Genomic DNA, 27477 nt, shown 5'->3' on the forward strand with positions numbered 1-27477 from the left:
TTTCTGTCGTAATATCTATCGAAAGTGGTGAACCGTCAATATTCCTTACGCAGCATAAAATACGAGGGGCGTTAACCATGGCAATGAGAGACTTTTGAGCAGGTGCGTTGTCCTCGTGGCACAAGACTCCTCTGCTAACTTTTCCTCGACATTTGTTTGGCTTTACTTTGGTACTTCAGACTTTGTTGAGACTACGAAGGATTTATTTAAGGATTCTGGTAACATTACTTTTCAACATATTTCCTTTTGAAGTCAATGCATTTTGCCACCGATGCTACAGTGTGTTGATTCCTGCTGCGAAGAACGTTTTCTCTTGGGGCCCAAAGAATTCGTCCACTGCAGCAATGACGTAGCTGTTGGTGGAAAAATGGATACCAGCCAGATAGAGGTGAAAGTCCGATGATGTTATAGTTGGTCAATATGGAATTTAAAAGATTGAAAGATTTCAAAGCAGCGCTCATGCTGTGCAACCATGGCAATGAGAGACTTTTGAGCAGGTGCGTTGTCCTCGTGGCACAAGACTCCTCTGCTAACTTTTCCTCGACATTTGTTTGACTTTACTTTGGTACTTCAGACTTTGTTGAGACTCCTGGATTGAGTGAAGGAAACATTTATCCTCAGTTTAAAAACACGTTATTGTTTGTATGTATTAAGGATCCGTGGTCATAACTATTTTGCTGCATATTCCAAAAATATTGCCAGTTACCTTCAGTTTTCAACAAGAAGATGCTTTGCATTAAAGATTTGATTCCGAGCATTCTAACACCATGTTAACAAAACGTACGATGTTCGTTTTGTCCACCATACGTCCCTCTGGCAGCTATATTTCTCCGATCTTACAGTTTTTAAGAATGTACTATTAAATTCGTCTTTCTTTCTGTAGACAGAAAGACGAATTTAATTTTCTGTATATCCGGGCGTGTCTTAATTTTTTGATTAAATGTGTAAATATATTTCACAACTGCGGTAACCTTCAAAACTTTTGAAAGCTTAGTGTATATTAAAACATGGATTGGCAAATAGTTTTGTTTTCTGATTCGGAAAACGATTTCTTCTTGGATGGGTGAAGAGTTTATGGTCTCTAGCTCTGTCAATCTTTGTACATTACGCACTTCCCTTTTAACCTGCTTGACTCGAGACTAATCATACAAGAGCATTGCTGGATTAATCATGAAATAGTAATCGATATCCACTAGCTTTTGTGTGTGGGTAGTCTCGACTAATGAAGCTTTGCTCAGGCCTTTCAAAAACTGAGGTTTGTTTACTAATTTCGGTTTGGTTGGTCATAAGCTGAAGAGCTAGACTTTTATGAGGCCTGATCATTAACGGGCATTTATGTTTTTTGTTTTTTAAATGAACGAGCAGCAGCTATGTAAATTGAAATATGACTGCCCCCCCCCCCCAAGTGGAGGAGAATGAACCATATCAGAATCATAAAATACAATCAGCGATACCAGTGGCAGTATTTGAAGTCCGAAGTGAAAGAAGATGCTTTCTGTATGTCAATAGACCAGTAACGGTGGGGACAAGTGTCGTGGAATACAACGCTGGCAACCAAACTCATTTCGTGCTGGATAATTCTTGGTACTCTCCAACTGATCGGGTTGCAAAAGCAGACTTCCAAGTTAAATTCCTCTCACTTGCCACATCAGCAACATCTTCGACTTGCGCCAAGAATGTCGTCATTTGTTACCTTCTTCTAGTCAGCGACTAGAAGAAGGTAACAAATGATGAACAAAGTTGAACTGGACGTGATAGTTCAGTCACTGTGAGCTGGTGGCATCAGTATCATGACTTGGGGCATGTTTTGTTGGAGGTTTGCCAAAATGAGATATTTATAAATATGGCTGCCGCCAGTAGCACTAGACTATGCTACCTATTGATGAATTTACAGCTCTGTGGTTTAACTATATGTACCCTCAACTGCAGAGAACATGGAACTCGCTCCCATTTCTCTAACATCAGGAAAAGAGATGAACATCGTGATTATGTAAAGCAAAGTGTAAAGTTTACTTTACATAATCACGATGTTTATCCCTTTTCCTGATGTTAGAGAAATGGGAGCGAGTTCCATGTAGAGGTCTAATGATCAGTAGCCGAACATATCTATGCATCTTTGAGATGGGTTCCCTGGGTGCTCAAAGGTATATGATCGAAGTTCGCTTTTGCGCCCTATGAGAGTCTTTTCAAGAGTTGTTATAGTCCCTGAATTTATTTTCATAGATAGTTTCATAGACTTAACTGATCAAGGAATTCCTTCTCAGTGTGGATAGGAAATCTGTTGTACAGTTGATGAATGAACTGAGATTGAAATGCACTCCACTTAAACTTTTTGCATTATGCATGATTGCCGTAAGTTTTTAAAGCGATGATCTTACTATAAAATCAAATATAGAAGACTATTTCTTTTGAAAATCAATATGCAGTAATTGAGTATTACAAATTCTTTCATCAATTATATTGATGAGGAAACTCAGGTGAAGCTCTCGAAATTTCCGACTACTTACAGGTTTGAAGGTGTCTATAGTCGGACGAAACTCACTTCAAAAGTACTGTTTGCACGGATTGCAAGTATAATCTGAATTGAGTTTCGTCTCACGTCAGCTAAAGTCTAACGTTACCAAGCGCCCGTTGGGAACAGAAACCCCAGGAATGGTTTATAGATTAGGGAGATAGAATTAAAGGATGTTAAGGATAGAAAGACTTGAGGATTTCGATACAAAAAAATATGAAGCTCAGCATGCAGTGTAAGAAAGTGAAAAGAAGGGCATACAGTGTTTTCACTATAATTATCAGAAGTTTTCAAGTTGAGAAAATGAAGTGTTATCTCTTTCTATAAGATGATGGTGCAGAAACACTTGAAATATATTATCCAAGTCATTTCTGGAGAAGGCCCAAAGAAGCTGATTATTATCCCAAAGAAGGGCGACTAGACTGACTATTCTCACTGGTGAGCGAGACAAGAACTAGAGGGCACAACTGTAAAATCTTAGGGGACAACAGACCTTATGAAGTTTACCTTCAGGCAGCGTGTTGTGGAACTTTGGGAGAAGTTGCCAGCAAGGGCGTCAGATTCAGAGAGTTTGGTCAATTTCAAGGAAGAATTGGATAGGTACTTTTTTGGCGATGGAAATTGTATGAGAGAGTTTTTTTCTTTTTTGGCAGATGCAGAATTAGTTCGCTTCCTTGCAGCATTATGCTTTTAATGCTAACGTTATATGACTCAAGCAACCAAAATTAGTCTTCTTCCTCACTGGAACTCCGAGGAATAAGAATTACAATCACCTTTGAGATGTAAGTGTAGTTTTTTTTTCATTATATGTAATATATTATGATGGGATTCTTCTTTCTCAGACTGGATTTCATGAGGGGCACAATTCAAATTGAGGAAGGATGGTTGCAGAGCGGATGTTTGATTGCTAGAACAAACTACAATCTGTTGTTTTGGAGGTTGACAGCGTAAATAAATTCAAGGAAGAACTGGGCAAACTGTTGAAGGGAATGAATAAATGAAATGGGAGGTGGTTTTTTTTTTTTTTGGCTGACTGTATAAGCTTGCTTTCTTGCATCATTTGCCACTACTAATGTTAATACTAATTGTATCTTATAGAAATACAGTATTTAATGTATTTTTATAATATACGACATACCGTGTTATACAGATATTTCCATTTGTGATTGGAAAGTTGACGATCACAAGTTATATGAGTTTTAGTTCACCAGTTGGGCCAATAAAAATCGGGAACCTCAAAGTGTTAATTAAACTGAAAATCATAATTGACAAACTGATGCACCAAACAGCAAGATCAATACCATTTTATACATAAATATACTTGTGCTGAACAACCAACGATTAACCTTTCGAAAGATCCATTAGATGGTGAACAAAAGCTAATCTATATTCCCTCGTTACTCCATAATGGATTTCCAATTATCCGTTCTCGAAGACATTTCTTGCCAGCGTGAGGAACATATTGCTAATAAAATGAACTACGTCATTAATCAGAAATTTAAGCAAAATCTGAAAAAGGAAATAATTAGAGTCTGTTAAATATAAGACGTTATGGGGTGTAAAACACTTTAATGAATTGGAGACTGTGGATTAAAAGAATAAGAAAAGTTTAGCGTAAATTAAAAGGAAATGCACAGAAGAAAAGTCAACGTAAATTGGGAGCGCAAATTGAACTTAGTGATTATCATCGTCAGAATCATGTACATGATTCTGATCATGTGTCAATAAGGTCAGCGTCATTTATTCTCTGTTAAAGAATAAAGACGTGTTTTAGGGTGGTTTCCCACCCTAAAACACGTGTACCAAGAACTGTCTCCTTTCTTGACGTTTCAAATTCAATTCACGTTTTAGACCAGAGCTTTGAACTTTATTCAACGAGTTTTCATTGTAAAGTGAAATTTCTAGATGTAGCTTTTCTCCTCGTGACTTTTTTCCATGTTTTTATCCACTAAACATGCAAATTAGCCCTGTGGACATATGTTTCTACAGAGATAATACCCTATTTACTTTTCTGGGATATGTTTATATACTCTAGAGACTTAAAGTGGCTAGTAGCAACCAGCGAAAGCTGAGGATAATAGCCAGGGAAAAGATATCTCAACAAGGAGCACGTCTCGCTTGATTTAATCAGAACTAAAGATGAAGCTTGTCGAAAGACAGTTCTGAGAAAAGCTGGGAGTCCCTGAGCGAGATAATCGAAATGTAGACACCATAATAGTCCTTCTTTGGTGTAAAACAAATTATAAAAGACAATTCAAAGTTAAAAAGGCCTCAACTTGACCGTCAGGATGCGAGGATTTGAAAATGGTGTCATAGAGAAAAATAGTGGCCAATTTCCTCATGGATATTGTTCTTTTCTCTATTGATGAATCCCCAGTTAGCACAGTGGTTCTAATTGCTGTTCCATTCTACACCGTATGAAAAAGGTTTTCGCTTGAATTTCGTCTAAACTGGAGGAACTTTTAAGTGTTTTATTCACGACTACGGTCAGTGGTCAGTGGCTGTTACTGACCATTAAGTTTAAAGTTCAATAACTGAGACTGCCATTTACTAACAATATGGTACTTATACTATTGGGACGCATTGAATTGCTTTAAGAATTCTTCGGTATCCGACGGGATTCGAACCCAGGCTTCTCCAAACGAGTTACCAAGGGCGAAACCACTGTATTGTTACAGATGAGTTATTCGAACGGTTGTGTTAAGGTGGTATGGAGACATTGCCAGTGATCTTTGGATATTACACTGATGAGCCAAAACATTATGACTGCCTACCTAATATGATGTTGGTCCTCCACGTGCAGCCAAAACAGCTCATACCCGGCGAGGCATGGACGCTACAAGATTTCTAAATATGTCTTGTGGTATCTGGTACCAACACGTAACCAGCAAATCCTTTAATTCCTGTAAGGTCCGTGGTTGAGATGCTGCAGATCGTAGTTGTTGTTCCAACACAAACCACAGATGTTTGATGGGATTCATGTCTGGGGAATTTGAAGGCCAGAGCAATACCTGGAGGTCTTCGTCATGATCCGCGAACCAGTCTCGAACATTCCGGGCGGTGTGGCATGGCGCATTATCCTGCTGAAAGCCAGCACTGCCAGAGGGAAGACCGTTGCCATGAAAGGGTGTACCTGGTCAGTAATGACGTTTAGGTGGACATGGACATGTGTTTTTGTAAAGGGCGGCTCCTAGAACGTCTGTTCAACTCCGCCTCGTATCTCTGTGAAGAACATTATCACTACAAATGGGCCAGATATGTGTGTGTGTGATGTAGATTTGTGTGTATTATGTGTGTGTTCTGTTGTTGTGTCTGGCCGCTTGACTACCCAGAAGCATCAGTCACGTGGACAGATGATTATGGGTTCTGCACACCACGGGAAGGTGGGCCAGTCCCAGTAAAACATGTACCGTCTCAAAAGAGACTCTGGCTCACCTGGTGTTGTAAAAGGTGGGCCAGGTTCCTCTGGGGGCCCGTTCCAGAGGAAGAGAAGAAAAAAAAAGAAAAGAAAAGAGAGTGGAAAAAAAATCCCGTGGTGTAATAAAAAACAGAGAGAGAGAGAGAGAGAGAGAGAGAGAGAGAGAGAGAGAGAGAGAACTACACTAGTGGAGGCTGGAGAAAAAATACGCTAGTGCAGAGCGCGAAGAGAAAATGAGAAAAAATAATAATAAATAAAATAAAAACAAAAATAAATAATTTAAAAAATTTTTAGATTAATAAAATAAAATTTTTAAGCTGCTATCTGGGGATGCCCATTTGTAGGAGGCTTTCCTGCGCATGAATACTTACGTCTAGAAGTTCTGGAAGGCAGCCAAGTTCTCTGGTGTCTATAGCAGAATGTCCAGATGGTTTCAGTGACAGGGATGGTATTTGCTAGGTCTTGCCTCAGGCCCTCATAGAGGGCGCACTCGAAGAGAAGGTGTTACCAATTCTCCTTGGCCCCGCAGTAGTAAACGTCTAGGGTATTAGACGTTTGCTGCTGCCGAGTTGGAAAAGCTTCTCGTTCAATGAGCCATGACCAGTGACTAGGAATGATGTCTCGAGAGTTAGAGAGAGCCACTTCTGCACTGACCTAGAGGAGGGGGGAAAGTCACATCCGGCAAGAATCTTCTTGTAACTGCTCCCTTGGTGGAAGTGCCCCATCTTGTCTGCCAGATGTTTTTCATATTATAACAGCGTGTTCTCTTTGCCTTAGGGTCAGTATTCAGGTTTGGCTCAATGTCCAAAATTTTGGTCGGAATTTTCTTGTTGATTCTAAGGGTTAGGCCACGGAAGGTTACAGGTCCAGTGGAAGGGTCCCAGCTAAGACCTGGATGGTAACAGTGGATAGTGTGCTGCATACCCTATGGGTAGCCAGGAGCTACCCATAGGGTATGCCTTTGTATAGAGCCTAATTTGACTATTATTTTTACCAATCTAGCCGGTGGAACCAAGCACCTGCAGCATACGACACGATCGGAAGGAAGACGGCTTTATAGTACAGCTGAAGCGACCGCTTGGACAGGCTCCATTCGTTCCTGGTGATTCTGATGATTGAGCCTGAAAATGTTTTCACCTTGGAGCTGAGATAGATGAGGTGGGGGTGTAAGCTTAATTTATGATCAAGAACCACCCCTAGGATAGTGGTCTGTGTGACAATGGGGAGTTGCACCCCAGAGACTTTAACTTGCGGGACCGCCTGAGGTCCAGCTTATTTTTAAAGAGAATCTTTTGGTCTTGCTTGGATTTATCCGTAGTTTATTCAGTGCGGCCCAGGAAGAGAGAGCGTCAAGGACCCGATTAGCGCTGTCTTCTTATGGCTTTGCGAGAGCGGCCGGACACCACTATCGTGAGATCGTCCCCAAAAGCAACAATCTTAGTATTTGCAAAGGTGCGGGAAAGCCAGTCTTGTAGGATCATAATTCACACGAGAGCCCCAGGACTGAGCCCTGAGGGCACCTCCGGGTGATTGGCCTGAGACATGATGGTATTTTGACTTTAGAATTACTCTTATATCTGAAAAGTAGCTTTGGAAAAAAGAGCACTTTTTCCAAAAAGCACTGCTCTACCAGACAGCGTCAAACGCACCCTCGAAGTAAATGAAGATGGCAAGCTCAAATTTTGCTTCAGAGCTTTCTATGTGCAGAACCAGATCGAAGAGAGCCTCCTCACAGGATCGTCCTGGAATGAATCCATACTGGCAGGGGGAGAGCAGATTCCATGCTTGAAAGAGATCTGTGGTCCTAAGTGCCATTGGCCGCTCCAGTATTTTGCGAAAGTTTTGCAAGTAACGCAATTGGACAGTGAGAGCGCGGGTCGGTAGGGTTTTTGTGCAGCTTCTTATGAGTCTCAGTAGCGAGATCTTTCAGTCCACAGGAAAACATCCCTCCTGAAGACATTTGTTGTACAGTAAGAGTATATCCTCCGGCCGAAGCTTGTGCAGATGGAGAATGAAACTGTATTCGATGAAATCGAATCATGGACAGTTTTTTGGATGTTAATATTTTGGAGAACTACTGATAATACTTCCAGGGTGAAAGGTTCTGTGGTTTCATCTGATTCACAACTGTTGTTTGTTGTACGTATAGCAGTATGTTCAGACAGGTCCTGAGCAGTGTCGTCTGGTGGAAATAGCTTATCAAGGATGAGATTGGCTGAGTCCTGCCAGTTAGAAGTTGTCCGGGTTTCTGAAACCACTGTGCTGAAGATGTCCGGGGTGTAGGTTTTGTCCCGCATGATCTTGTAGACTAGGCCCCACGGTTTCGTCCTACTAGATTCTCTGACAAAGTCAGACCACGTTGCCTTCTTTCTCACTGCAATAGCCTTTGTGTATTCATTTTCCTTAGCGATGTAGTCGCTGTATAGTCTTGCTACTTCTGGGTCTGGCCAGTTACGGAGTCGCCGGTAAAATCGGCGAGCTCGGTGGGCGAGCGGTCTAAACAAGGTGAGTTCACAAGTCCACCAAGGGCATTCAGTCGGACGGAATACTTTCTTCTTCGCGGATTTATAAGAGGCTTTCAGGACGGCTTGCTGCAGGATGGCATCTAATTTGTCTGCAGTGCAGGCGCTGTCTTGAGTTGGATCCGTGAGAGGGAAATCTGAGACAATAGATGTTTCAAAAGCTTCCCAGTCAACATTTCTCAGAATAATCTCAGAGCCAAGCATATGGGAACTGTGCAGCTGGAGGATCCCTCAACCCGGACTGAGATCATCTCCAACACTTATATCCAACCATAACAGACTAGCCCTTAGCGACCGCTTTCTCCCCAAGCAGATGCTTATCACAGTCCAAGCAATCGAAGGCGACCTCTACAAATTTGTCAAGGACTGCAAATACCGGAGGGAGATTCTTGATGACCTACTCTCATCCAGGCAAACTGCACAGTAATGTCGCAGTATAATAAATTTAAATAGGATATCTGTATAATATTGTATATAATGTCAAAAATACTGTATAACATTCTTATGAATATTGTGAATAATTTAACTGAAACGTATTGTATTATTGGCCCTGGGGGATGAACCCGAACCTCGATGTGGGCCCCGTCCTCAAGGCCTTTGTACACCAGCCAATGTGAAGCCCCTGGCATTCCTGCCGTGAAGGGTAAATTGTATACATTCTTTGTACACAATAAAGATTATATTTATTTATTTATTATTTCTGATGGAAAATCTGACAAAGTCCGGAATCCTAGTTTCATTGGTGTTTATGGTTGTAGTTAAGGTTATGGAAAGTAGGATAACTCTGTGATCGCTAATTGTCCAGTTGGGAATGATTTCCCAATTAGAGACTAGAGGGCTAAGTTTCCTTGTGTAAATGGTGAGATCAATGTTTGACTCTACAGTGGAGCTGCTGTAAGTTGTACACTGACTAGGCTGATTGTGGATCGTTAGGTTCCTGCTGATGATGAAGTCCTCGGCCAGCATTCCCTGGGTGTTGGTAGTCGAACTGAACCAGAATGGCAATTTTGCGTTGGCATCAGTGGCTATGAGGAGTGATTCAGGGCGTAATCCAAGAAGTTAAGGGAGTCATTGATGTCTGCTAAAGGGGCAGTGACATCAGGTAGAGACACTGTTCAGAGTATGTGAATTGAATGGACGTTTCGAACTGGTTGCAGAGTCCCTGAATGACAAAGACATCCAGATCTCTGTTAAGCACCACAATACATGTTTTGGGATCTGCCTGCGCAGGTTGAATAATGCAGGTATGAATGGAGTACCTGGTGATTTTTGCAGAGAGAAGAGAATGGGTCCTATGACAAACGGCTCCTGAATCAAGATGATGTCGACAGAGTTACTCTTTGCAGCAAGGCTGATTTCGTCTGCCACAGTACGCGACCTGTGCCCACTGATTTGCATAATCTTTAGACTCCATGGTCCAGGTATAGAAGGGGATTTATCAGCATATTGGAGGGGGCTAACAATGGGATCATGTCGAAGAGTAGAGCTGGTTGGTCTAAACATTAAAAAAAAACCAGACTATTATATTTAGGCCACCCGAATAATTAAATTCATCTGCGGTGCTGTGTCTTATGCCTGTTAATTGCATGTGTTCTATGGTCGATTTTTCTGTTTGCTGGACGAAAAACCCCAGTTTCTGGAGAAAAAACCTTGCTATCTACGCCTGAGACCGACTCAGCCATGGAGTGAAAAGAGCCATTAAAGTTCCTCGTGTCATCGACGGGATTCGAACCCAGGTCTTTTCCACGCGGTTTGGGGAGGACGGTGACGATACCACTGTGCTACCCGCGCAGACGGACTGAACATTAGCTGTCTTTTGCCGTACTAGTTCTAATGCTCTTTGTTATTCTGGGTAGGAGATTTCCTGGACAGAATGGTTATGTTCCCGTCTTCCACTTTTGCAGTTTCCGCAGCTAGGTTGTTCATCTCGGTGGGGACACTCAGCATTGATGTGTCCACTGCGAGCACAGTGTCCGCGAGAGGGGGAGCTGTGGGAACAATTCTGGGAGGTGTGCCCATAACCCAGGCAGAGAAAACATTTTGTCACCACTGTGAATGGGCGGAATCTGGGTGCATTGCAGCCAAGGAAGATTCTATCAGTTGATAGTATATACTTGTAGAGAGTCTAACAACACGGTGCTCTGTCAAACTGGATTTGGCCTTAATGGCGAATCTTACGGTGGTTTCAGCTTTCACTTCCTTCCAAGAGAACCCATAGTCAGCTAGGTTCTTGTGAAAAGGGTCTTCAGTGAGGGCCTCATTGGATAGGTCTTTAGAGGTGTCATAAATCAGTAGCGAGAGATTTGATTTCCTGGGTGGGGTAATGACAATAACTGTAGTGGCCAGGGAGTTGGAGGTGGAGATACTAGACTAATCTTCTTGTGTAATGATGTTTAAGTATTAGGTATGTTGAGGGTCTAACGGCTCCTGGAATTTCTCCCATCTCCGCGTATGTTCTATACATCGGACAGGCCAGGGATTTAAATGTGTGGGGTTGTATTATGTAGTATGTTGTGTCTATTGTTCGTCCGGCTTGTTAGCCGCCGGGCCCCTAGTGAGACCCGACGTTACCAATGCCAGCCACGAGAAGGCCGGCTGGGCGTTACCAATATTTGTACTCTGGCGGGTCCTGCCACCTACTTTCCTGAGATTTCAGTGGCTAGGACCACAAAAAAAAAAAAGGATCGCAGTTGGAATTAGTAATATTAACAAATTAGTATTAATAGTGTGCGACGTGGTGCTGTACAGCAAAAAGTGAGTTTTAAAATCCAAATAGGTTCGGGCAAGAATTTTGATGTGTTTTCCTCTTTAAATTTTTGACGTGTAGGGCTAAATGCTGTGGAATACAAAATTTGGGGGGAGGCTGAAGACTGGGGGAAAGAAATTAGAAGTAAGGGCCGATGGATCCAATAGATGGCCCCTGCAGGCAGTGAGGCATGTCCGTGCCCCACCACAGTGAGAAAATTGAGGACGCGAGGAGGGAAGGAGAGGCAATCCTCTCCTCCCCATGAGTTTGGGAAGAAAGATCCGCTCAAGAGAGTGCGGATTTGGGTCGCCAGTGCCCTGTCCCAGCGGAAGAGCGCCACCGTATTGCAGGCCCTGAAAAGTTGGCCATCGAGTCCCGTCGAGATGGGACGTTAATAGAGGGGTTAAATCTGGGATGTCACCCTTTTAGACTGCATGTGGTCTGGGTTCTATTATCTGGTCATTATCTTGGGGTCATAATCAAGTCTACTGGCTGTCGCTATGGGCATATCCCTTCAGTGATGTTTACTTGTCTTTACACTACCTTTTGTCGTTATGTAGTGGGTCTATGCTGCAAGGTCTTGGAGCAGTGTCTCTTTGTTCTGATGTGACTATTTAAAGGTGTTTTTCGCTTCTATTGGTGGTAATTATACCTCTTGTGGTTAGACAACATATTGTCACTTGTTTTTTCCAGTGCATTTTGTAGTCAGTCCAAGGTCTGTACAGTCAGCTCCTCTGTGTCGTCTCGCTGCTATTTGCAGGTTTGGTTTTTCTCATTCCATTAAGGTCTTCTGTATGTGGCGGTTATTGTTTCGCGCCTGGTAAATAATCCCTGGGCAAAATCAGTTAAGGCTATCTATTCCTCTTGCGTATCTAGTAGATGCGACTCAAGATCCCTCGGTAGATAGTGAACTCTAGTCATTAGTCAGCATCTAAGTCTTAGGTAAGTGTAATTTATTTAGTGTCAGACGGCAGCAGGGGTTCCCCCATCTCCGCGTAGTTTTCATTGTGGGTGTACCAGTTCGCTGGAAATGTCAGAAATTTAAAGTTTATGGATATTGTATATGTGTGGTGTCGTGTAGCGTTGTTCATCTGGTTGTTTAGCCGCTGAACCACTGCCGAGGCCCAACGTTGCCCCACTTTCGCCCCGTGGAGGCAGACCAGGATTCCAGTAGTAGTTTTAGTTTCACTCTGGCAGGTCCTGCCACCTAATTTCCTGAAATTTCAGTGGCTAGAATCTAAAAAAAAAACAAAAATTGGGAAATCGCTGGATAAAATGGAAGTCGAAAGGTTAATATCAACGCAGAGAGATTTGTACTTATGAATTTTGATAGCTGTGTGGGGCGTACGCCATTTAGGCAGAGTAGGGGAGGGAGACTGAAGGCTGGGGGGAAAAGACAGAAATATGTGGTCAATAGAGAAGGCGACCCCAGAGTTGGCAGTGGGGCATGCCCATGTCCCACCAGAGGGAAAGGAGGGGCGGGGGCAGGTACAGGTCGTCATATGGCGCCTTTGTAGCGTCGCTGCATTTGTCTAGTCTGGTGTAGTTGTCTGTTTCTTGATGGCTTCATTCCTGGAGTACAGCTCAGTCCAGTGGGTGTGACAAGTCATGTTACAAGACGGCAGTGTCTCTGCTGATTTGTTGGGTCTGGCTTACCACAACACGCACAGGTCCAGGTTTCCTCCAGGTTTGTCTCTTCTTCCTTCATAACTTGGCTTTATGGTGTCGGTCCAGTGTCCCTTTCTTATGGGGGGTTTGTCCTATCTTTATTCATTGAGTTTTCATGTTGTACTTGGCTGGATATATTTCCACTATCTGTCATTTTAGAGTCCTCATACAACTCACACTCTTGCATATTATGTTGCCATGTCTTAGGTAGGTGGTAGACATCAGAGTTTCTGGCACATGGATGACTGTACCCAGGGTACCCCAGCAGAACATCGCCCAAAGCATGACACCGCCGCCACCTGGCTTGTTTTCGCCGCACTGTGCATTCAGGCGCCATCACTTCCCCAGGTAAACGATGCACACGTACCCGGCAGTCCACATGGTGCAACAGGAAACGTGATTCATCGGACTAGATGACCTTCTTCCAATCACTCAAGGTCCAGTTTCGATACTCGCGTACCCATTGTAGGCGCTGTCGCCTGTGAACCGTGGTTAGCATGGGCACTCGGAGCGGCCTGCGGCTACACAGCCCCATTTTCAGCAGGGTTCGATGTACTGTGTGTTGTGACACATTACTCCCGTCACCAGCATTCCAGTTACTGGCGAGTTGCGCCACAGTCGCCCTTCTGTTGCCACGTTCCATCCAGGAGAGCCTTTGCTCACCTCGAGCATCGATGAGCCGTGGTCGTCCAACGCCTCGCTGGCGGTTCGTGGCTTTTCTTCTCGGACCACTTTCGGCAGGTACTAACCACGGCTGACCGTGAGCATCCCACTAGCCGTGCCTTTTCGGATATGCTATGACCCAGTCGTCTGGCCATTACAATTCGGCCTTTGTCAAACTCGCTTAAGTCCGCTGCCTTTCCCATCTGAAGAACAAGAGGAACACTGATTAACGGAGCTCAGTATCAGGTGTTTTTTGTACCATGTCCCGACCCGCGCACGCTCCGTAGTTCACCTGCAGTTTCTTCGATTTGCATAACGACTCGCTGGTCATAATGTTTTGGCTATCGGTGTATATTGCTGATTATGTAAACTGATTTGTATTATTAATTATACAGTGTATTGGAATTTCGTTTTCTCTTGTAATTACTTAAATATACTTTAAAAAAAGAAAGCTTAACTCTAGTTTTGTGATTATCTTGCTTTTCTCTAGCAAGGTATTTTATATAATGAGCTTGAGGGAACAAGCTCCTAGAATAATTTTAAATCCCATTAGATTTCATGCCTCGTAGACCAGGTTTAATTTAAAAATATTGTCTCCAAAAGCTAACGCGACAGATTGAAGTAGAGAATTCCATTAAATCATTTGCAGGCTGGAATCCTTTTAGGGACTACAGGAATTTACATTTTAATTGAAGAGGACAGAAGGTATACCAAGGAAAGAACTTCCTTATTTCTCTATTCAAATAACAATTAGTAAGTAGAAATAAAATATTTCCCTCCAAATGTTTATGAAATTTTGAGGAAAATTATGACCACCCCATCCGTAATGGATTATGCTGCATAGCTCGTGTTATAAAAGAAGAACAGCTTCTTATGCTAGATCAGTGGTAATATGCATCTGGTCATAGAAATCAAAGTGATAAAATAGCAGTAAAGCGTTCACGGAGCTTCAAAAGGACATGATTTTTGGAAATCGATGCATTGGGTGCTTCCATATCAGAAACGTCACATCTTGTAGGTTTGCTCGCGGCCCAATGTGGTTATGGTATACAAAGAAGAGTGTTGAACGGGTTAAACCACCTCCCGGCAACAGAACTATAAAGGATTATGTAAGGTGGATTTTCGTGGTGAGCGAAAGATGCAGTGCGTTGTATGGGCTCGACTGTGAGACCGTTGGTCACTGTGAGACTGTTGCCATCACAATACAATATGGGGAATGCAAGAACAATATTCGTATATTCCAAATAACGATGCGTCGCACACTCAGACGTATGGGGAATGCACAGCAGACAACCCAAGAGACACCCCTTCCTCATCGCTGATCATCGTATAGGTCGAATGCTACAACACGCTGGTTGGACAATGGAGGACTGGAAAGGAGTGTGCTGGTCGGATGAGTCCAAATACCTGGTACAACACGCTGGCAGACGCCTTCATATGTGGCTCAAGCAACACGAATCCATGGACCCATCGTGCATGGTGACATTTTCCAGGCAGGTGGGGGTTATTGTTTAATATGCGACATGTTTTTCTGACAAGAACTAAGATTCCTTGTGCGTATGGACTAACGTTTCACTGTTGAAGTCTATCGGCAGCTCTTAGAAGACCACGTTGCAACCTGCCATATTGGTTTTTACCGAAGAGAAACAGGATCTTCCAAGACGATAATGCGTCGTGTGATCGAGCCCACACTGTGCACGAGTGGTTCAAGTAACAGTGAAGATATCACCCGCCTTGATTGGCCTCCAAATTTGCTTGACTTCAATCCAGTTGAACACCTTTGCGATATTTTGGAACAGGAAGTGAGGCGTATTTACACGCAACCGCATCTATTCCGATGCTGTGGAAGCCTTGTGGACATCATGGCTGCAGATTAGTATGGCCGTCTTCAGACATCTAGATGAGTTAATGCCTAGGCGAATAACGGCTGTTATTCGTGTGAACGGTGGCCCAACAGGTGGTTTTTTTATTAGATAGGTGGTTTTTTTACCTAAATAAATAGGCGATTTTTTATCTAAAAAATCATTTCCTTCAAAGCACTAACGGTAATTGGACTACGATGGTTAAGAAGGCATTGAGTCCAATTACTTACATGTTGTTAAGAAACAACGTAAACTCCAATAATTTCTTCAAAATAATTCTTTAGTACTTTGAGGAGAATAGCAGAAAAATGCATTTTTTTCCTTGATTTCCTGCTCTCTCGTGTGCACATTTTCTTGTTTTCTCGCTATCGTGTCTTAACTTTTACCTTAATATCTTCTTATCTTGACCTTTTACTTCTTTTGTGTAATTGAAACAGTTTAACCACTCTGAATCCTCTTTTATATAACATTGTTAACTTACCCGAATCTTTTTATCTAGTGGTAATCGCTATCAATTGGATTATTTTTTTCATCCATGCTTGCTAATCTGTTGTTTCTACCTAGTTGTGCGCGCTGAAGAGGGAATGGAGGTTGACTCCGAGCAAGTCAGAGGAGGAAGACTGTGAAGAAATTAGGAAGATCAAAAAGGTGAGTTTGTTGGTATATTTAAGATTTTTATGATCGTGAGATTTAACACCACCTCTGATTGATATTCAATGAAAATAAGCTTTCTATTGTATTCAGGTGTGAAACAGTGGAAAATTTTACAAAAAAAAAGAAAAGGTGTCATCAACTTTTTAAAATTCAGCGCCACCTAGTTATTATGCAGAAAGCATCAACACTAGTGAAATCAGCCTGCTGGCTGTATACCAAGTGTATCAATATGTACGATATATTGAGGTCTGAACGGTTCTAGAAACATAGCATATGCACAATAGTATTCCTCAACTACCTTGGGACCTATCCCAGTGATAAACATGTTGCCCCATAGACGAGTGGTCAGACAGAAAGGTACTTAAGCACATCTGCATTGAGTTACCCGAGTTCAAGCCCGTGACTGCTAAATACGCTGTTCTTTTTTTGTATTCTCTCTATCTTGTGAACTCTGACCGTGTGCTCATCCCGTAGTATAAACAGAATATTTATTTTATTATTTTATTCATGTTGCTAATCTGTTGTTTCTACCTAGTTGTGCGCGCTGAAGAGGGAATGGAGGTTAACTCCGAGCAAGTCAGAGGAGGAAGACTGTGAAGAAATTAGGAAGATCAAAAAGACAAAGGCCCTCGTGAATAGCACAGATGGTATAACTACCCCCGAGTTCGAATGCTGTCAATTACGCTAAAAAATTTTATGGGCCTTTTTCACAACGTGGCTGAGTTAGCCAGTATCATATTATTGGACCGCATTTAATTTCTTTAAGAATTCTTCAGTATCCGACGGGATTCGAACTCAGGATTCTCCAAATGAGTGACAAAGGGCGAAATCTCTATATTGTTACAGAGGAGTTATTCGAACGGTTGTGTTCAGGTGGTATGGAGACATTGTCAGTAATCGGTAGCGTGTGTTTTTTCTTCTAGAAACTCTGGTTTGTTGTCCAGCACACGGCAAATTGACCACAGGACAGAAGCAATTTACAGACATTATATACTGTACAATATGGCTTAAGTTTCTGATGCACCCGAAACTCTACAAGAATCAACCAACCATTGCAGACAAATAATAGGGTTACTATAATGCTCGACAAAATTAACAGAACTAAAGTTTTTCATGAAATTTTTAAGACACTGTTCACAATAAAATAGGAGTCCCGTTTAAGCCAACAAACAGATTCTAGACGTTATTTCATCCGGAGACAACGAGGAATGTAGTACCATTCCTCCAGCATCAGAGAAAGGGACATTTATCGAGTCGGTGTTCTCATGTGGAGCGGAATAAAGATCAAGTTGCAACCCTCTTTATGTTTTTGATAGGGGTACCTTAACTGCGCAGTTATCGAGAACAGATCCTCGATTCCTATGTGCAACTTTTTAGGGGTGCGGCAGATTTTCTTTTCATGCAAGAAAACGACACTGCACACAAAGCTCAAGTGCTGGCGGAATATCTTTAAATTGAAGATATCCAACGACTGCCGTGGCCAGCACGATCATCAGACTTATATCCGATTGAACATGTGTGGGACGCCCTTGGGCATCGCATTACATGCCAACAGCAACTCCTCAGTCACTTCTTGACTTAAGGTTTGCTCTGGTGGAAGAATGGGATTCGTTGCCGCAGAATCTTATAGACCCCCTTATATCGAGCATGATTCACTGCTGTCAGGCCTGTTTACTCGTTGGTGGTTCATACGCCGTACTGATGTCATGTGACCATATTTTCGATCATCTTATGTCGACTTCTGTAGTGTGACTTTTCTGGTAAATCGTATACAATCCCTATAAATGTCCCTTATACCTGTCTGAAGTTTCTCGATGTCTCCTCATGCATGAAGTCTCTCGATGTCTCCTCGTGCAAGCTGCACGAGTTATACCACGTTTACTACATGTTCTGTTAATTTTGTCAAGTAGTGTAGGAACACTTTGGCCACTCCATCATTACATTGACAACTGTTGTTGTGGACGTCTGTAATTTGTACGAAAGTTATTTTGTGACTAGGGGAGCTGTTGTCTCAATCTAATTATTTGTATATCATGCTGTAAAAAGCTAGTAGTTGAGTAGGTGTACTCGATTCAGCATGCTTCAATCACCATGAAACATATCTATTGCAGACTGCAACATCTCTGGTGGAAAAATTCGGAAATTAGGATTTTCCAAGTGCATAATCTCAATCAAAACTTCAAATCAAATATCAGAAGCGTACAACCAGCCAAATATTCGACCCTGAATTAACTATGCTTCTTTATAACTACTGTGTATTTTTATAATTCTGAAACTTCATAAACATCTTCATGATTCTTTCTGTACAACAACATATAGTTGACTCCATGAGCATCAAGATTTTAAATACCCATCAATCTTGGATTGATGAATTCAACTCACTCCGTTTTAAAGTACTGTACAACGTTTTATCAGATATTCTCTGAACACACATCGATTATGAGGATAAAGCGAACGAAGTAAACAGGAAAGTTGATTTTAATTAATTTTTGGGAGTAGTGCGAGCAAATAACATCCTCAAAATCTGCGAAACACGTGATCATTTTATGTTCAAGTGGTTAATAGTGTTGATCTATGTATCTCGTCACACGTTTCTTTACCATCGCTCAAGTCATGTGGCTTCTCTTTGTCTTACCTGCTCCTAATAATTTTTATAAAATATCAATTAAGAACATTAGCCTTAATTTAAGTGTCTTCAATGTGGTGTTACAGCGCTAATTAAGAGCCAACTGCTTTATTAATAATTAAATTTTCTGCTAAGTAACTTCAAAAATGGCGATTTTTTCTAATAACTTTCGCAATTACTGTCTTTTGTTCCTTTCAGTGTTGTGTGTTTGCCAGAAATGTTCTTTCAAACTTCATGCTGCGATGTATTGATTTTATATTCAGGATTTCTTATTAAGAAATGCGTATTTTATATTCATTAGAAACGTTTGGCAGTGAATACACTAACAAACATCTAAAAATCACCAAAGGCAGTCGACAATGGCCATTTTTATATTTTTGAATTCCAGTTATCTGAAAGTTAGTGGAGAGTCACTGAAGGAAAAGGTTTGATGGGTTTGCATTTTGTAATACTTAACTTTGGGTAATTTTTTTTCAGCGTAATCGATCCTTTGCAGGTTGTTTGTCGTTTTGGGGCAGTTTTTGCATTGCAGACATTGGCCATGCGTCAATTCACGTGTTATATTAGTTCCTGTACTCTTCTTATTATGTGCTAGTTATTATGGAGACAAGGAATTTTTCATGTATGTGAATACAAGAAAGAAAAAAGCGAATCAGATCGGACCCTTGTACACTTTTTATGGGAAAGTCTTACACAACCCAGCTGATGTTGCGAATGAATTGAACAGGTACTTTGTATCTATCTTTACTGAAGAAAGACCCTTCATGCTGAGAAGAGGCTGTGTAAGTGAGGCTGAGTCATATGAAATTAGTGATTTCGAAATTACAAATGACTGTTTATTAGAAAAACTTTTGATCATAAAGACAAGTTAAGGCTTCTGGAGTTGATAGCATATATCCAGTAATTTTGAGGGAGGCCACCCGGGAGTGTATTGAACACTTGACGTTAATTATGGGAGCATCTTTGGACTCGGGAAAGATTCTTTTGAATTGGAGAAGTGCCAACGTATCATCAATACATGAAGGTGGTTCTAAGAGTGAAAATGGTTACTACAGACCGATTAGTCTGACTTCGGTGGTAGGGAAAATCTTAGAGACAACGATTAAGAGTGCAATCCAGGGACATTTAGATAGATATGGCATTTCGAATAACATATAACATGGTTTTGTTAAGGGAAAACTATATTTAATTAACTTTGTAAGCAATTTTGAGAGAGTTACTCGTGAGCTGGGTGTAGGGAAAGTTTTCGACATAGTTTGTTTGTGTTTTACCAAGGCTTTTTTTTGACTGTCCTTTATGAGAAATTATTATATAATCTGCAGCTGTTGCGATTACTGGAAAAATTCTAAGATGGATAGCTGAGTAACTGCAAGGCACAGGGTTGTGATTAATGGATATTCTTCAGATTTGTGTAAAGTCAGGAGTGGGGTCTCTCAAGGATTGGTTCTTGGACTACTGTTTTTTCTGATTTTCATGAACGACATCGACGATGGGATAGAAGGCTTGATATCAAAATTTGCAGTCAACGTAAACACTGGTAGAGTGGTTAATGATCAGTAGCAAGCAGCTCTCCTTCAGGATGACTTGAACAGACTTGAGAGATGATCTGAGAAGTGGCAGGTAAGCTTTAATGCAACAAAATGCAAGGTATATTTATTTTGGAATCGCTGTACCCCACTTGGGTAATAGCAACTCCAAAATAAATTATACACTTGGCGGGATTAAATTAATACAGTAGAGTACGAAAGAGATCTGGGAGTTATAATATGAGAAGATATAAAATATTCTGAGCAGTGTAAACAGGCAGTCAGGAAAGTCCATGGTGCCCTATCTATGATTTATTGAACACTATTCTGTAGAGGTACGGAGTCCCACTGCACAAAGGGAATTGTAAGACCACATTTGGAATACTGTATTGAAGTAAGGAGGTCTCATCTGAAAAAGACTTTGAGCTTCTTGAAAGGGTCCAAAGACGGGCAACTCTTGATAGGGTCCAAGGACGTGTGAGATCGGCAAAAGGGCGAATATATGAGGAAAGACTGCGATTATGTGGGCTACAGAGCTTGGCAACCAGACATCTCAGAGATGACTTAATTGAGGTTTATAAGGTTCTGAGAGGGGTTAGTAAAATGAACGAAGGCGGAATTTTCACTGTTATAGAGAATTCCACAACTCATGGGCATAAATTTAAACTAGATTGCAGGAAGGTTTCAGCCAGCGAGTCGTTGATTGCTGGAACAGGTTGCCTTCACAGGTAGTTGAGGCTGACAATTTGAATAAATTCGAAGGTCAACTGGACATTACCTATATGTGGAGGGAAGCAAATAATCTGTGTTTTCTTATGTAATCTTTTTTTTTTCCCTCGCGCAGTGTAGCAAAAGTCTGTGACTTCCTTGCACTGTATGGCTATTACTATTATATCTTCACAAGTGTGTTTTACAGACTAATTTGCATGTTGTATGCTCAGGAAAAAAGAATTAACTCAGATCAGGATAGTGAGGGCTTATCCATGAGATCACCTGAAGAAGTCTTTGAGCGTTCATTCAGTTCCGACGCAATTCGAACCCGGAAATTTGGAACGAGTTAGAAGTGGCGAAACCATTATATTGTTGTAGAAGACCCATCGTGGATGTCACAGTTCTTTCGCGCTCTAGAAAAGACCAAAGCATCATTTCCGTAAATGGTCGAAGTTTTTTTTGGCTAACATGTGTGCATTGCAACTCGGGTGTGCACGACCTGGGATCGGGATTTTGAGTGCACCTGCCAGATTTGCACGGCCACTGGTAGGTGCGGGATTTTCTGATGCTATGTTAGCACTGACATAGGAGTAGACCCAGGTTAGCTCCTTGTGCTAGGAGGAGTATCGAGTGGTATTTGCCCATTGGTGGCTGCCACGTGATGGCAGAGAGGCCTGGTAAATACACATTTACACTTCAGGACGATGTGATTAAGGTTTTTATTTATTTATTTTTTCGCTACATGATAATTGGTGGAGATGGACAAATAGTTCTGGTGCCACTGTGAGACAGGTATACATATATAATTTTTTCTCTTGGATTTCATGCCGTTTACAAACAAGATATACCGATACCTGGCAAATCATAATCCAACTAACTAAATAAGGTTTGAATATCCTCACTTCATGCATAATGTTACAAAAAGTATTGTTACGATTGTTGTATTTACACCTCACAGTCTGAGTTCGAATTCCTTAGAGATGGGAAAAATTTTAATGGATTTTTCCGTTTGACACTTAGGATTTTTCCCAGCTAGACATGTAAGCCGACCGTACAATACACGCAATTTATAGATACGTATTCCTCCTGGCCTTAGCTGCCTCAGCACTGATTATAAACAACCAACGATCTCTCGTTACACAAAATGTACCACTGATGTTTCATGTGCTTGTATTTTTGCGGAAAAGATGAGTTGTAGCTTCAAACTGGCATTCGAATATCACTAGATGAAATGGGAATATATTTTTGGTCTGTTAGTTCCCAAATGATATGACCAGTGCTCTTTCTGCTCGACCAGGTCACACCTCTCTAACCTAACTTTATTTAATGCATTACAATTTACAAGGTTATGCATGGTTGTAACGGTAATGCTTGGTGTGGCGCTACTTTTAAGTCCCCTTTCACAAATTTTAATAATCCCGCGGGTGTCGTTAGCCAACATCATCAGAAATTCTTCAGCAGAGATGAGTTATTTCCCAAAAGAGGTCTTTGTTGTCTTGAACTTTGATGTTCCTAGTACTTTATCACGCTCAAGCCAGTTTAAAGGCAAAAATAATGATAGCGATAATCTACATCGTGAACTTTAAGTGTAAAAATTATTATCATGTTCTGAGATGTATACACATCCCCCTAGGCCTTTGTTTCTGCAGACCTGCCAGTTATTTTTACTTTTATAAGAAAATATTGCGCTCAAATTATTTTCAAAGTTTAATAACCCATGTTACGATCGAAGTGATTTAAATATATTTTACTGAATTTCCACAATCATATGATCGTGAAACTAAAGCCAGACATAAAAAAAAAAACTGCTCGACAAAGTTAAGAGAACACATAGAAAACGTAGTGTAACTCGTGCAGCTTGCGATGAAGCTGGACAAAATTTGGTATGGTGGTGTACCATAGAATAACGATGGAATTAAGACTCAGCGAGAAACTTCGGACATTTATAGGGGTTATGTAAGAATTACCAAAAAGATCACATTACAGAGGTCGATACAAGATGCTCGAAAATATGGTCACATGACATCAGTACGGCGTATGATCCCATTCATTGGATAAACAGGCCTTACAGCGGTGAACCATGCTCGATATAAGGGTGTCTATAATATTCCGTACCAGCAAATCCCATTCTTTCACCAGCGCAGACCTTAGTTCATCAAGTGAATGAGGAGTTCGACGTGCAACGCGACGCCCAAGGACGTCCCACATATATTCGATTGGATTTAATTTTGTGATCGTGCTGGCCACAGTAGTCGTTGGATACCTTCAGTTTCAAGATATTCCTCCAGCACTCGAGCTCCAGCGCTCTATGTGCAGTGGCGTTGTCGCGCATGAAAAGAAAAATCTGGCGAACTTCACCCCTAAAAAGTCGCATATAGGGTTCGAGGATCTGTTCTTGGTACCTCTGCGCAGTTATAGTACCCCTTATCACAAGCATGAAAACGAGTGTGACCGTTGGTCATTATTCCGCCCCACACGCCTTCGTTGTCTCCAGATGAAATAACGTCTACAATCTGTTTGTAGACTAAAACGGGACTCATCAGAGAACAGAACTGCCCCATTTGTTATGGCTTCAAGTCACATGTCCACGGTACCAGTTTCGATAGGCGGTTTCGGGTTAATAGGATACAAACGTGGAGTCCACTTGAATTGAGCCTTCTTGACACAGTCCAGTTGGAAATTTTTTCACCTGTGGCCTCAACAACTTCAAGAGAGTTGATGATAGGACATCGTCTGGTTCCGTCATGCTGTTAGAGCCCGATAGCTCTCTGTTCTGGTTGATGTAGCCCTCGGGCGATCTTGACCAGTTCTTATTGTAATAGTTCCTTCTCCTGAAATTGCTCCCATAGTGCTTCCAAATTGCTTCCATAGGCGAAATATGGAACAATTCTTTATACATATTTTGATTGTGTGTTATCAATAGAGGTCACCTGTATCTGATGAGGGACCAGATAGTCCTGAAACAGGCTGTCATTGCTGTCTTATCTTTTAAACAATTGTTTAATTAACCTATTGGAAAGGCCATGTATTTGAAAGTATTGCAACACCAGAGCAATTCATTGGAAAGGCAAGTTTGTTCTGTTGTGAGAATTAAGATCATTACATTATCTACAGCTTAAATCTTACTCGCCGTAGAAACAGATTAAAGGACAAGTAAACTTTATAGTTTATGACATTTTTCTGCTGTGTAACTAGTACATATTAAACTCATTAAATTACAAGGAACGTTGCTATTATTATTTTAATGTCGGATTATAAAGGACCCTTGTGTGATTTTCTAAAATGGCAGATAAGATATTTCTTTATATATTCCCGACTAATCATGTCACATCAGACGCACACAAACGTTTTTTTCCCCTTTCTTTAAGGCTTCAATTTTCTTCTATTTATTGTTTAATTTGTTGGTTTTTTCTTCGTTCTTGATGGTATTCAGTTGCTTTTAGGTACCATGCAAGAAGAAGACATCGGACTAAAGATATCCCTCCGTGTGAAAAAGCCTACAAATATTTCTCCCATCTTGGCGTTCGCATGTAGCCCTTTTCCACACGTAGTGGAAGGACAGCCATCTTAACCACTCTGCTGGCCGGGAGCGTTTGAATATCAGAAATTTGTGCACACGCCATCTCATTGAATCAACGAGGATTCTTTATATATTCTGAATAATAAGACTGTTAAAATCCTTTTGATTTTAGATTGTAATCTAAAGAATGTCATCGTATCTTTTCAATTAGGGCACACCCTATTAACTTTTGTATTCTGTACATAATTTCTAGCAGATCAGATTTCTCACTTAATTTCTTGCAAATAGGTACAAAGCTTCTTCAGGGGTTGGCTGTGTCGAAGGAGGTGGAAGCAAATAGTGGCCGAATACATCAGCTCACCACATGCAGAAAATATGCGGAAAAGGAACAGGTATGTTTCATTAATGACATAAATACTGCTATATAATTTACATGGCGGCGTGAAGATTTTCTTTTTTTTTTTCTATCATTGATCACTATTATATGATCACGTGGCCTTCGTGATCGTGTAATAGCTTCATAAATTAAAAATGGCTATACAAATGGAGAAGAGTTCAACAGTTTGCAAAATAATTCCCCTTAAATTTCGATTTTTCATCCCGCAAAGCAGATGAACCCGACCATAGAATAGAAGCGGTTTACAGACCTTTTCCTAGAATAATAAGCTGTGTTTGCATTTCGTACCTCCAAATTTAACAATTAAGGGAAATATTTACGTGTCATATTTCAGGGAAAATACAGGTTTATATGGATATGAATATGGGAAATGCTGATTGAAAACAAACATGGATGGAAGCTCTACATACAATCATAAATATATTTTTCGATTTTCGAAACATTTGTATGAATTGGCTCTGGGAGGTTCAAATATGCAAAACGTGATGTTTTATTAATTTATACAAAATTCCGAGAAATTTGTATAAATGGCTGGGAGGACGTCGGAACAAACTAAATAAATATTTTAGTCTGCCCTGTGCAACCCGGCAGGGGTTGTTCATCCATATAGGCAAAAACAGGCAGTCGCGTAAGGTTCCAAAACCTCAGCTTACACTGCCCTCGTGGTTTGGAGAGGAGGCATCTGTTGCATGTTTTACTACCTGGAACGCCAGTAACTGGCAACAAAGGTCATTTCTCCTCCTTTTTATTTCATTTGCTTTAAAATCTCCTCATACCATAATGTCAGATTCATGTTTCTTACTAATTAATTAATTCTTAATTACTTTACTATTAAGCTGCCCTAATAACGAGTGATTTTCCTTCGTGATTTTTAATGTTCTTTACTCTGGCTGGTATAAATTTTACAGTTTTTTGCACCAGATGGTAGAGATGCTTTGGTTTCTTTTTTAAGCTAAAACCAGCTGAGATTTTAGCTTAAAATGTAAATTGAAGTGTATTCGATTGTCGGTCTCTTTGCATGAAAACTCATGTAAAGCTAGTTCACAAGGCATGAAAAAAAGTCCACGACGAGATTCGAATCAGAAACCTTTCCCAGGCCATGGAGAAGAATGCTGGTCGTAGTTCTACTGCAGGCTTTTAGTGGAGACGCTGAGTTTGCTCATTTATCTATTAGAACAAGGCAACGTTCGCCACATTTAACAACAGGAAGCTTATGCGCAATTAAACCTCCATAACACACACATTTAACAGCACCCTTGATCTTCTCCGAGAACATGGTTCTTCCCCAATGGAGCTTCTCTACAATGGGCATTTACAGCCACGGGTCGTTTGTAATTGCAAGAATGTGTCCAAATGGGACGATCTTCATATTTAATAGAAATCACGCAGATAATCCCAGTTTTAAATATTTTCGCAGTTTGCGTCAGTAACATTATTATTCTAAGAATTAAATCCTTTATTTCTCATTTCCAGCCTGACATCTTGTGCTTTATCTAAACCGTGTTCCAATAAACGCGCTAAGGTTGTCCAAGGTAGGACTGTAACATATCGCAGTCGACTTCTATTAAAGTTGCCATCAGTTGTACACATGTTATTAATAAATGCAAACTCAGTTTTTAAAAGTAGAAGCAGCTATAACTTCTACATCCGGCACCAATTCTAGAAACCGAGAGGAATTTTTATGGGTTGTTTTCACAACATGGCCGAATTTGTCAGTCTGAGGCGAGGGTTCCACAGTTTTTTCTCCCGGAAACTTGGGATTTGTTTTGTCGAGAAAAACAGCAAAAGGACAAAAGAATACCCAAACACAACATACTGGCATCTCATAAACTTAGTTTCTTTGGCTCATAACATACTCATACATAACTGGAGTATATCGATTTCAATATGGCCATACACCTGAATTCAAATGTCCCACTCGTAATCTGCAAATGTCCCACATGTGCCATATGAATATTAACACTTCATGGTACGTTTTACATTTTCAGTCTAGTCTTTCGAATGGTAGAAGCCGAAGAGGAATATGTGGAGCAACTCCAGTTGTTGGTGGCGTGCTTTCTCAGACCTTTCAAGATGGCAGCAAGTTCTCAAAAACCTCCGTGCACTCACGACGAGGTGAACTCTATCTTTCTAAACAGGTAATTACTTTTAAATTTCTGTATTTTGATAACGACACTAAGATTATTGGGAAACAAAGATGGATATTTCTCTCCTGTTAGGGTACATTCAGGCATCTTTAAAATCGCGCGCCCTAGGAGGAAGCATGGTAATAAAGAAAGAAAGAAGTTTTTTTTAAAATTATTATTAGTTATTTATTAATTATATATGTTAGGGAAGATGTCATATAGTGATACTTTGTTTACCGAGTGTAGATAGCAGTATAATTTAAACGTATTAAGGAATGCAGTCTTTTATATTTTTCATAATCTCTTTTAAAATAAGTCGTACTCTTAGAAAGAGAGGGAAAAATATTTTGTGAGTGTATTCTGATGACTGGTGATTCGATACTAAATTGATTTTCAATCAAGCGTAGTTGGAAATTTGCAAAGCATTTTCAAGATGACAGAAGACGAATGTCCACTCGTTAAACTTGTCCTCATAGTTAATAAAAATTGGACATCTGCTAACATTATGAATAGCTTTAAAGATTAG

The 27477-nt window shown here is 40.8% G+C and overlaps 1 protein-coding gene across 3 annotated transcripts in view; it reads left to right on the forward strand.

Moving 5' to 3' along the window:
• Positions 1 to 27477, forward strand: part of LOC150079816 (ras-specific guanine nucleotide-releasing factor 2-like) — a 303084-nt gene that overhangs the window by 124475 nt on the left and 151132 nt on the right. For all 3 annotated transcript variants that reach the window (XM_090383592.1, XM_090383594.1, XM_090383593.1), the window contains exons 4-6: positions 15956 to 16039; positions 24717 to 24820; positions 26814 to 26963. In XM_090383592.1, coding sequence (XP_090239718.1) covers positions 15956 to 16039; positions 24717 to 24820; positions 26814 to 26963 — 338 coding nt within the window. The remainder of the gene's footprint in view (positions 1 to 15955; positions 16040 to 24716; positions 24821 to 26813; positions 26964 to 27477) is intronic.

Source organism: Mastigoproctus giganteus, chromosome 10 (genome assembly GCF_048544385.1).
Source record: "Mastigoproctus giganteus isolate SK-2022 chromosome 10, ASM4854438v1, whole genome shotgun sequence".
Lineage (NCBI taxonomy): Eukaryota > Metazoa > Arthropoda > Arachnida > Uropygi > Thelyphonidae > Mastigoproctus > Mastigoproctus giganteus.